Genomic DNA, 13,044 nt, shown 5'->3' with positions numbered 1-13,044 from the left:
TGCTTACATCTTTGTTTATGAAAAGGAACTAATACAGTTGTTAAGAAAGATTCCTGATCTGCTATTAAATACATATTACAAGTCTGTGGAATATTAATCAAATCTTTGGTTTCCTTTTTGAGACGCGGCTTCTAAGGCAAGTGCATTTTTCTACCTCAGCTCAATCCCCATTACCATTTTATGTTCCATCAGAGGCCTGGCTAGCAACAGTAGCCAGCTCTTGTCTGAATCCTGCAGACTAGGCTCATACATATGACACCCGTAGAAAGGCTGGGCTCTACACAGGAGACCCAACTTTTGATGATGGCTTGCATAAGGAAAATCACTCTTGCTCCCTGTCATTTTGCAGTTAGTGGGCAAAAAACTAATGCTTGTTCCAGGGGAATTTCAGATCTTGACATTAACGGAAATAAAGAGCATACTCAAGTACATTAATTTCCTGGTGGCCAAGCTATAAACTTTGAAAACTCTAGATTGGCTTGGACTTTCCCTGTTTAAAATACACAATGACAAAACACTTTGTCAAAAAATGATATATCCCCTCAGAGCAAGCAAATATTTCATATGGATATTTTTGGCCCTATCAAAATTTTCCCCCAATTCATCTCATTTTTATAAACTTAGTACAATTTATTTTTACTTATTACATTATCAGTGCTAGGAAAGTTTTTATTTTTTAATATTCACTGGCATTAATGTTAGTTGAATTTGATAGGCTGGCATGCCGTTATTAATATGATTATTACATTCATTTCATAGCCAATTTATGGTAGTTTTATATTTGGATCCATAAAAATACATAATTATATTATCCATTTCCAAAAGCACATTCTCTCTGAGGAGGAATAAGTATGCATTTTCCAAATAGTTGTGCTTAAATACAACTATAGCCCAAAAGTAACCATATGTAGGCCTATCTATTTATAATTGTTAACAGCATATTTAATTAATAGGAAAAATAAACTGACCTACTGCAAGTATTCAACATTATGTGACTCTACATTTTACTCATATTTTTATTTAAAAATCCATTATTGTATAAAAGACGAAAACTTGTTGCTTAATACAAGGCCACAAAGATTTACACCTATGTTTCCTTCTCAGAGTTTTAGTTTTTAGCTTTTACATTTAGATCTTTGATTTTGAGTTGATTTTTGGATATGGTATGAGATATAGGTCCAGCTTCAATCTTTTCCATGTGGTTTTCCAGTTGTTCCAGTGCCATTTGTTAAAAAGACTGTTCTTTCCCCATTGAATGGTCTTGGCAGCCTTGTAAAAAAATCAGTTGATGATGGATGCATGGATTTATTTCTGAACTCTAAATTGTTCCACTGAACTGTATGTCTATCCTTATGCTACTATCACACTGTTTCGATTACTGTGGCATTGTAACAAGTTTTGAAACTGGGAAGATTCAAGATTGTTTTGGCTATTCAAGGTCCCCCGTATGGCCATATGAATTTTAGAATCAGCCTGTCTATTTCTGGAACACAAAAAGGCAGATGGAATTTTGATAGAGGTTGCATTGAATCTATAGATCAATTTGGGGAATACTGCCATCTTAACAATCTTTAGTCTTCCAATCCATGAACATGAAATGTCTTTCCATTTATTTAGGGCACCTTTAATTTCTTTCAATAGGGTATTGTAGTTTTCAGTGGAAAAGTATTTCACTTCCTTGGTTAAATCTACTAAGTATTTTATTCTTTGTGGTGCTACCATAAATGGAATTGTTTTTTTAATTTTCAGATTGTTCACTGCTAATGTTTAGAAATACAACAGACTTTTGCATACTGATCTTGTATACTGCAATGTTGCTACATTGTTTATTCTTATAGTTTTGGGTTTTTTTGTTCTTTAGTATTATATATATATAAATATATATAGACCATAATCATCAGCAAATAAACATAGGGTTTCTTCTTCCTTTTCAATTTGTGTGTCTTTAATTAATTTTTTCTTACCTAATTGCTCTGCTAGAATTTCTGGTATAATGTGGAATAGAAGTGGCAAGAGTGTACATCTTTATCTTGTTCATAATCTTGGCAGGGGGCAGTCTTCAGTTTTTCATCACTAAGTACAATGTTAGCAGTGTGTTTTTCATAAATGTCCTTTCAGTTGAAGAAATTCTCTTCTATTCCTGGTTTGTTGAGTGTTTCTTTATTTTAGCATGAAAGGGTGTTAGATTTTCCTGCATCTGTTGAGGTGATCATGCATTTTTTTCTTCATTTATTCTATTTATATGGTATAGTACATTGACTAACTTTCATGTTAAACTGACCTTGCATCTGGAATAAATCCACTTAATCATAGTATATAACCCTTTAATATGTTGCTAGATTCTGTTCGCTAGTATTTTGTTAAGGATTTTGTGTCAATATTCACGAAGGATATTGGTCTGTAGTTTTCTTGTGGTGCCTCTTCTGGCTTCGTCATACCAATAACAAATACTGGGCTCATAGAATATGTTAGGATGTGCTCCCTGCTCTTCTATTTTTTGGAAGAATTTGATAAGAATTAGTGTTAATCCTTCAAACATTTGGTAGAATTCACCAGTGAAGACATCTAGTCCTGGGCTTTTTTAAAAATGAGAAGTGTTTTTATTATTGACTCAGTCTCTTTGCTATAGGTCTATTCAGATTTTCTATTTCTTTCTGAGTCAGTTTAGTTTGTTTTTTTAGTATTTGTCCATTTCATCTATATTATCTGTTGACATGTATTTATTTGTAGTATTGTTATCATTTTTATTTTTGTGAGGTAGTAACGTCCCTTCTTTTCATATCTGATTTTAGTAATTTTGTCTTTTTTTTCTTTGTCCAGCTAAAGGGTAGTCAATTTTTAAAAAATTTTTTTCAAAAAACCAACTTTTCTGTTCTGTATTTTCCTATTTTATATTTTTAAATATATAAACACCTCTCTACATGCAATACTGAACGGTCAGCACATCCAGTAACTGAAATAACATTATTCTTAACACAATGAGCAGGGAGCACTCCTAGAAACTTCTTCTTACATGTCTTTAAACACCTGTCTGCATGCATTACACAATGGTCAGCCCATACATTCTCAGAAATAACACTCTTTTCAACATGCTGTGTAAGAAACAATTTTTGAAACATCTTTTTTACATGTGTACTCAAACACATCTGTACATGCATTACAGAATGGTTAGCACATCCATTTGCTGAAATAAGTTACTTCTCTATTCTATATTTTTTCTGTCTGCTATAATCTTTACTATTTCCTTCTTCTTGCTTTCAGTTGTTTGCTTTCCTTTTCCTAGTTTTTTAAGGTATAAAGGTAGGTTTTAAATTTATTTTTCTTTAATGTAGTCTATAAATTTCCCTCTGAGCACTGTTTTTGCTGTATCCCATAAGAATTGATATGCTGTTTAATACGAAACTTTTATCTCGAAGTTTTCTCTAATTTCCTTATTTCTTCTTTGACCCATTGGTTATTTAAGAGTATGCTATTTAATTTCCACATATTCATTTTCAAAATTTCCTTTTGTTATTGATTTCTAATTTCATGTCATTGTGGCTGGAGAACACACTTTAATCTTTTTAAATTTACTGAGACTTGTATTGTGGTCTAACATGTGGTCTTAGATAATTCAGCATGTGCCCATGAGAGGGCTGTATACTCTGTTGCTGGATGGGGTGTTCTGTAGATGTCTATTAAATCTAGTTGGTTTATAGGGTTGCCCATATATTGTATTTCCTTGCTATTCTTTATTTCTTTGCTAATTTGAGTTACTGTCTAGTACCCTTTCATTTCAGCCTCAAGAACCCTTAAACATTCATGTATGGTATGATTGTTTTTTATCTTAGACTGTCTTACTTTCTCCTATATTTTCACAGTTTTGCTGGATATAGAATTCTAACAGCTGTTCTTCCACCATTTTGAATATGTCATCCAGTGCTTTCTGGCCTCTGTGGTTTCTGATGAGAAATCAGGTGTTATTGGGGATCACTTGCAAATGATGAGTTCTCTTGCTTTCAAGATTCCTTCTTGGTCTTTGCCTTTTGATAGTTTGATTGTGATGTGTCTTGGTGTATTTCTTTGAATTTATCCTACAATAGAGCTTGGTGAATTTGAGTGTGTATGTTAAGGTTCTCATCAAATTTGTAAAGTTTCCTGCCAATATTTCTTCAAATATTCTTTTGGTCCTTTTTTCCCTATTTTTTCTTTCTGAGACTCCCATTGTGTGAATATTGTTGATAATATCCCAAAGGTCTCTGAGGTTCTGTTCATTCTCTTTCATTCTTTTCTTTCTATTCCTCAGACTGGATAATCTCAATTGACCTATCTTCAAGTTTGCTGATACTTTTTTCTGCCTGCTCAAATCTGATGAACTCCTATAGTGAATTTTTCATTTCAGTTAATACACTTTTCAACTGCAGAAGTTTCTTTTCTGTAATTTTTATAAAATTATGACTAAATTATTTTTATGATTATAAATTCATAACTATAAAAACATCCTCTTTGAAATCTCTACCTCTTTATTGATATTCTGTATGTGGGAAGATACTGTTCTCATACTTACTTTCAGCCCTTGCACATGTTTAGAAGAGATGTTGTAAAGTCTTTTGCCTAGTAAGTCCAACATCTGGGCTTACTCAGGGACAGCTTCTATCGCCTGTTTTTTTTTTCCTTCTGTGCATTGGCCATACTTTGAGCACCTTGCTTTTTTCTTCTTGAAGCATGAGCATTTTTAATATTATGATGTGCCCATTCTGTTGGGAAATCAGATTTTCTCACCCCATCCCTCAGAGTCTGCTGTTGGTGCCTTTCGTGGTTGTTATTGCATGTTTCAGTGACCTTCCTGAACTAATTTTGTAAAATCTATATTCTTTGTTGTGCGTGACCAGTTAAAGTGGTCCATTAGCTTAGCTGTCAGCTAATAACTGGACAGAGATTTCAATGTCTGGAACCAAAAAAACTCCCAGTCTTTGCTGAGATGTTGTGTGTGAGAGTTGCGGCATTCCTTCAACATTCAGCCAGGTAGCTCCTAACGTTGCTTCAGCCTTCACTTTCTGCTTCCACAAAGCCTCAAGGTTACCAGAGGTGAGTGCTTAGGGTCTTTCTGGTCCTTCTTGAGCATGCACAGTGCTAGACATGTGCACTAGATTTCTAGATTGCCAAGAATATGTCAGAGTGTTTCAAAACCCTTATTATTTCATTTCTAACTTTTCTTCCCAAGCTTTTACCTTAGTCTACCATTTGTCCTAACTTCAGGCAGCAGAGAAGTGTCCTCCCCTCAACTGGCCCCTCCCCTCAACTGGCCCCTCCCCCTGGGTAGTGGCTTTAGCCCTGGGCAAGTTCCAAGTTAGGCAAGAGAAAAATAAGCTTTTCAAATGGGTCTCCCAGGGAGGCATGAGACATGTCAAGTAAGGACAATCTTTGCAAACCTGGTCCATTCTGCTTTCTCCAGTACTAGGAAGCATGGGATGCTATTTTCAAGGCTATTGCTGAGTTTGGGAGCAAAGCATAGGACTAGCCTAAGTTAAAATACCACAAAGCATGCCGAGACTCAGCTTGTTTTGCTTAGTTTTTTAATAAGCACAATCTAACTGCTATTAGCTTTTAGTTGGTTTCTAGCGTTCTGAAAAAGTTGATCTTGACAGTTTTTGAAGGCCAGTTTTATTGTTTCTTTTAGGGAGAGGCAGAATTTTGGAATTCCTTAATCCAATGTTTTTGTTGATGTCCCCAACCTATAAGACAATTTTGCATCTTAATCAAATAGCTAATTAATGTAACCCAGTCATTATGATCATCAAAGAATTTAAAATGTATGGTTGTGTTTTAAAACTTTCTTTTCTATGCTCTCAGCCTCTTCAACTCCAAGTACATACATGTGGCTTTCATAAAAAATGATGTTAGTTCATTTTTTCCTCTTACCTACATGCACAAACGCCCTATCAAACTGCATTGTGTCTACTTATAATACATGTGATATCTGTGCAAGACAGGGAACTCAATGACAGAAGCACATTTTAGTGGTCTTTTAAAACCTTGTTGCTTATCACAGAGCCTGCCCCAGTTGGCACTTAATAAATGTGTTTAATAACAAGCACAATGAAAAATATTAGCTAACACATACTGAGTTCTAACTTTATCCCAGGCCGTGTTAAACAATTTTTTAAAACTCTTTTTAAAATTGTGGAATATATAGACAAGAGTTCACGTCACATATATGTAAATTTTAGAAACTAACAAAATGAATATACATATACCAACACTCCATTGTAAGAATAGAACATTAGTAACTTCTAAAGATCCTGTGAGATAATCTTGAATTCCACATCATTTCCTATATTTCCTTATAGCTTTACCACATGTGTATCCATGAATGTATAAATTTGTTTTATCTTTTTTTTTAATTCTATAAATGGACTCATACTATATTATTCTGTAATTTTTTTTTTTGTTCAACATTATGTATTTGGAAATTACTTCATTTTTCACTACTGTAGAGTATTCCACTATATGGATAGACCTAAGGATGTGAGCTAATAGCAGTCAGAAAAGGCCAGGCTATAGTGAGATAATAAAAAACTCCTAAGGCAAGGAAAAAAATTTGAGGATCAAGCCCTAGAGTATGCGAACTTTTAAAGGTCACAAAGAGGCAAAAGAACCAGGGAAGGAGGTTGAGAGGGGTTTGGCTAATGAACTGGAAGGAAAACTAGCAGAAAGTTGTGCTGTGAAAGCCTAGGAAGTATAGTATTTCAGACATAAGTGTGTGGAATGCTATTGAAAGTTTAATAAAATAAGGAATGAGAAGAATCCATTGGACTTGACAACATATAATACTATGGCGATCTCATCAGGGTTAGTTGTGTTGTAGTGGTGATGCTGAAGCCATATGGGGCTAATTTAAGACATAACGGCAGCAGAAATATAAGACAGCATGCATAGACGATCATTAAAAAAAGCAGCAGAGAAATGGAGGTGTGAGGATCTGGGAGGTGGAAAGTTTTAAAAAATACTATCAACACTAGAGCACTGTGTATGCTGTCGAGAATAATCCTACAGAGAAGTCACAAGTTGCTGAAGCAAAAGAGACGGATAACTCAGAAACGTCTCTGAGAAGGTGACAGAATGGAATCCAGAGTCCAGAGGAAGGGAACAGCCTGTCACAGGAGGAGGGACACTGTCTCCAGCACAAAAGGAGGAAAGATGAAGATGAGTGCAAAATATGAGGGTAGAAAAATGCAGGAGATTAGCCTACCAGCTGTTTTCTCAATGAATTACGAAGGTCATTCAGCAAGTGAGGGTGGAAAAGTCATCTTGCAAAGTGGGGAGGTGAGTTTACCAGAGACGGAGTAGAACTACAAAGCAATATTGAGTGCCATTTGAAGACTGTGATCATGAATTTAAAAAGTCAGTCTATTTGTGTGATTTTTCTCAGGTAACATTCACCTGTTCCAAGTACAAGCACAAAGAAAGAAATGGAAACGTCCAACCAGAGAGGGTTTTGGTCAGGCAAATACCTTTTCTCTCTGAAGGAAAGGCTGACACGCATTACCTAAGGTTATACTTACGCCATCTCAAAACAGTTCAAGATGCAAACTACGAAGTAAATAGCAAATGCAGTGTTAAGCTAATGAATTAACACTTCCAATCATTTATTTTAATTAAGTTTTCAAGATCACACTGATACCACATTCTGCTCATCAATCTTCCATTGGTTATCTCAATTTGGCCCTATATTGTACTTTCTTTCCTATTAGCATATTTTCTAAAAACACACTGATACAATGTATAAAAATACTGCAATGATTGCTACTCTAAAAACAGTTTAATATTTTATTTGAAAAAATTAAGTAAAAAGCTAAATATACCTTTTTCCTAGAAATCAAAGGAATTCACTAATGGTAAGTAAGCAATCTTTTCTCACAGTAGATATAAATTATATAAAATTTAAGCTCTTGATTTATATCATACTTTATTTTCTATCTTTTATATATCACATATACTCATTGAAGGAAAAAGACTAAAAATACAGATTAAATACCAAAACAGATGATATATAATCAATCACTCTTGCTCCAAAAAAATCATATTTCAGATAGATGAACACACCATGTTCTGTAAATACTGATTTGTTATATATTCTGTATTTGCTATATAAATAGTAATTTTATCTTACTACTTTTCAAAATATTTTAACCTAGTCAATTTTTTCCTTATGCCTCATTTTCTCACATATAATTTAGAGACTTAGCTCTTTTTATGGATTTACCAGAAATTAAGATTTTTTTTTTCTTTTGCGGTACGCAGGCCTCTCACTGTCGTGGCCTCCCCCGTTGTGGAGCACAGGCTCCGGACGCACAGGCTCAGCGGCCATGGTTCACGGGCTCAGCCGCTCCGCGGCATGTGGGATCTTCCCAGACCGGGGCACGAACCTGTGTCCCCTGCATCGGCAGGCGGACTCTCAAACACTGTGCCACCAGGGAAGCCCAGAAATTAAGATATTTTGCTAATAAAAATCTGTCCTCAAAGTCTTACCAACAAAGTCAAAGTCAAGTCACATCAAACACATTTAGATTTTTTGTTTTTTAAAAAACAAAAACAAAAACAGTGATTCTGAATCTTACTCTTGGTACGGTTCTAAAGTCAGAGCCCAAACAAGGGGCCACCATAAGGCTAGACATAACGTCAATTAGCAATCGCTACTCTGGCCTTTTTCCTGCAGGGTTAGAGTATACCTTCTTTCTTTGGTTTGAACACCAAAGTGTGTTGAAGTTAGAGTCCACATTGTACCACAAGTATTCTTTTTTAAACACTAGATTTACACGAAGCACAGGATGCCTACATCCCATATGAAGTGCCGAACTTCGCCTTGAATTCAGTCTAGGGCAGACACAGAGTAGAAGCCACCTTTAAATTACTTCTCTCTTTTCCTATTTTTGCTGAATGTACATTTCTGCTCCTCAGTTTAAGTATACCTACTCACAATATCTAGCAAAAAAGCAAATGAATCTTTAAGTAAAGAGATATTTATTAGGTCCTATCTTCGAACTAATTCCTAAGTTTAGATAATTTTTTAATGTACAGTTAATTTAGAACTAATCTTGTAAAAAAGAAAAATCCCTCAAACCTCTCATACTACTCTTTCCCCACATATTTATATTCCAGAATTGAGGGGAACTGCAGGGCTGGAGAGACGTGGAGTGCAGACACAGAGCAATGCCAACTCAGGTCAACACGTGTTACTTACTTTCACTTTACTGTGACCAAAGCAAAGCAATTATTGGGAGCTGCATTCTTATGATACAAAGAAAACTGTAACCATCAAATTTCAAAGTAAATATTAACAGACTAAAAACCAAGAAAACCTTCAGTGTTTTAGGAATGCAATGTTCTGCTAACACATTCTAAGACAATCAGGAGAGAAGTGTCTGCACTTGCTGCGGCGATCGGTGTAGAATGCTCTCTGGATCTTTGTATTCATTGACTGGATTCATCACAGCTGCATACACTTCACCATAGGCTCTGCAGACTAATTCTGTAGACTGTTTTATGATCTGCTCTCTATTGACAAACAAACAGAATGTGAACACATAATCTGAGAATGAAACACCAAGCACTGTAAGAAGGCTCCATGCCTGAACCGACGAATTTCGTTTTCGTAATTATCACACATATATTATTACAACCACTGTACAGCTACATGAGTTAGTCATTTTGGTTTGGGGATAAAAGGTTTCTTTATATTTATTATTTCTTTATTAAATCTTCTCCATTAGTACGCAGGTTGCAGGAGGGCAGGAGCTGTGTTTTGTTCACTGCCTTATCTTTAGGGCTAGAACAGCGCCTGATATACCGTGGATTACTAAACAAGAAACAGAAACCGTGACCCACCATGAATGTGCTGATTTTGAAAACATGACTGATAACACATCAACCTTAAAGAGACTTATAATTATTCAAATTTCTCAATACTTCAAATCTCAGAATAACTTACAATATACTGTCCTTTCACCTACAGCTCCTACACTAACAACCATATCTCCTAGATTTCTTCTCTCTCGCAAAAACGTGACACTTGCCTACAACAAATCACAGCATTTTCAAATACGCATTTCTACATAAGTACATAAAAGAATAGAAATAGTTTTAAATAAACTGAAGCAAATGTTTTTAGAAAAAAATAACACTGGGCTCATTAAATCTGCATTAACCCCTTATGTTTTCATGACATTTACTTCGGCATCCCCAGCTACTTCTATTTCTATATACCTACTGATGAAAACATCTTTTTCTGATTTTTATAACTAAATTAAAAATGTGTCTTTAAACCTTTACTCCCAAACCTACTTCTCTTATGTCTCCTGCTTCTGTCAATGGCATAACTATGTCTCATCACCTCAGTTCAGGCCCTAACAAACTTTTCTTGCCTGGAGTATCTAAGAAAAACTCCTACCCGGTCTTCCCCCATCCAGTCTGTTCCCCATTTAATGTATCATGAGCACTGCTCGTAGATTAATCTTTCTAAAGCAAACCTTTTATCGTGTCTCTCCCCTACCCAGGGCCTTTCTTCAAGGAGGTTCCATGGCTTCTTCTGGTTTCAGAGAAGTCAAAATTCCTTACCCTATCACTCAGAACCCTTTATAACACCTTCTGCATCACTACTCTAATGCTGCAATCCAGCACGGCTCCTGACTGACTGTTCTATCTGCCCTGCTCTTCCTGACCTCAATTCCCTTGCTTACTCACATACCTCCATTTGCATAGAATGTCCGTCTCACCCACTTTAAACGCCCTTAATTCTCAGTAAAAATGTACTCTCTCATCCAAGAAGCCTCTCTGATCTTCTGAGCTAGAAATAATCCGTTTTTAGAACATCCATGACCAAACTAATACATTTGTAAAATTATCTGCAGAAATAAGTGGATCTGTGGTCCAAAAAAGAACAAAACTAGTTAGATGGAAAGAGAAGGGGAGTCCACTTGGATCTCGAGTCATCAGCACACTGTTCCCATGGGGTCTCAGACTCTTGATTTAAGCAACTTTGATTTGCTGGAGCAACCTAACATTGTCCCCAAATTGCTAAAGCTCCCAAAATGAGACTGGGTAGAAGGAAGATACACTGAGTCAATTTTCTGAGCAGAGTGGAGTAATGCTATTGGCTGTACTACCTTTTTGTTGGAAGGGAGGACGGTAGAAACTGGTTTGGAAAACTACTTATCCAGATGAGGCTTTGAGATATTTTTTTAATCTGTTGATTAGTGATCGTTCCTGTAATTAACTGAGCCTAACAATAAATGCATCAAAATGACATAAAAATTATTTTCCATAAATGATACAGCTGAAAATACTCTAACTAGCATTTGGAAAACTTGTTAACTATACATTTGATACCCATTTTGCAAGAAGGTAAATAATGGATTTATCTTTTTTATACCAGTTTTACTGAGATATAATTGACATACAGCACTGTATAAGGTGTACAACATAATGATTTGATTTACATCCATCATTCATGATTATCACAATAACTTTAATGAACATCCATCATCTCATATAGGTTGAAAATTAAAGAAATAAAAATTTTTTTCTTGTGATGACAACTTTTAGGATTTACTCTTAACAACTTTCATATATAATCAGCAGTGTTAATTATATTTATCATGTTGTACATTACATCCCTGGTACTTTAAATAATGGATTTTTAGCTACAGCACTTTTAGTTCTTTACTAAAAGCAGTAAGATGTTTTATTTGAATTGTTGTATTTTATTTTTTATTGAAGTGTAGCGGATTTAAAAGGCTGTCGCAATCTCTGCTATACAGCACAGTGACATTTACACATAGATTCTTTTTTTAATATTCTTCTCCATTATGGTTTATCCCAGGAGACTGGATATAATTTTCTGTGCTATAAACTTGGACTTTGTTGTTTACCCATTCTAAATGTAATCGTTTGCATCTACCAGCCCCAAATTCCCAGCCCATCCCTCTACCTCCCCCTCAAAAAGCAGTAAGATTTCTGGAGGTGTATAAGGCATTCATTACTCACACCTCATACTCTAAGATCTATACTCAGTCTGAACACAGTGTATACTTATACTACATAAGGAATACAAAAACAGGGCTACTCCTCCTCACAAGAAGTTTAAAATCAGAATAAGGTACAATAATGAATATTAAACACATTTTTTAAAATCCAGAGGTGAGAGCAGAGGCAAGAAGAACTACAATCCTGCAGCCTGTGGAACAAAAACCACATTCACAGAAAGACAAGATGAAAAGGCAGAGGGCTATGTACCAGATGAAGGAACAAGATAAAACCCCAGAAAAAAAACTAAATGAAGTGGAGACAGGCAACCTTCCAGAAAAAGAATTCAGAATAATGATAGTGAAGATGATCCAGGACCTCGGAAAAAGAATGGAGACAAAGATCGAGAAGATGTAAGAAATGTTTAACAAAGACCTAGAAGAATTAAAGAACAAACAAACAGAGATGAACAATAATTGAAATGAAAACTACACTAGAAGGAATCAACAGCATATTAACTGAGGCAGAAGAACGGATAAGTGACCTGGAAGACAGAATGGTGGAATTCACTGCTGTGGAAAAGAATAAAGAAAAAAGAATGAAAAGAAATGAAGACAGCCTAAGAGACCTCTGGGACAACATTAAATGCAACAACATATGCATTATAGGGGTCCCAGAAGGAGAAGAGAGAGAGAAAGGACCAGAGAAAGTACTTGAAGAGATTATAATAGAAAACTTCCCTAACACTGGAAAGGAAATAGCCACCCAAGTCCAGGAAGCGCAGAGAGTCCCATAGAGGATAAACCCAAGGAAAAGCATGCCAAGAAACACAGTAATCACACTGGCAAAAATTAAAGATAAAGAAAAATTATTGAAAGCAGCAAGGGAAAAATGACAAATAACATACAAGGGAACTCCCATAAGGTTAACAGCTGATTTCTCAGCAGAAACTCTATAAGCCAGAAGGAAGTGGCATGATATACTTAAAGTGATGAAAGGGAAGAACCTACAAGCAAGATTACTCTACCCAGCAAGGATCTC

General features: G+C 35.5%; 1 protein-coding gene across 13 annotated transcripts in view; it reads right to left on the bottom strand.

Annotated features, from left to right (window-relative positions):
* COG6 (component of oligomeric golgi complex 6) overlaps positions 1 to 13,044 on the bottom strand; it is a 279,679-nt gene that overhangs the window by 210,495 nt on the left and 56,140 nt on the right. Inside the window, exon 19 of one of the 13 annotated variants that reach the window (XM_030882439.2) lies at positions 6,044 to 9,537. The exons of the other annotated variants lie outside the window; for them this stretch is intronic. Coding sequence (XP_030738299.1) covers positions 9,390 to 9,537 — 148 coding nt within the window. The 3' untranslated portion in view covers positions 6,044 to 9,389. Of the gene's footprint in view, positions 1 to 6,043; positions 9,538 to 13,044 lie in introns of those variants that run through there. 13 annotated transcript variants of the gene reach the window in all.

The sequence above is a fragment of the Globicephala melas genome, chromosome 18 (genome assembly GCF_963455315.2).
Source record: "Globicephala melas chromosome 18, mGloMel1.2, whole genome shotgun sequence".
In the NCBI taxonomy this organism is placed as follows: domain Eukaryota; kingdom Metazoa; phylum Chordata; class Mammalia; order Artiodactyla; family Delphinidae; genus Globicephala; species Globicephala melas.
The sequence above is the reverse complement of the archived record's forward strand: the minus strand, read 5'-3'. Positions and strand labels throughout refer to the sequence as shown.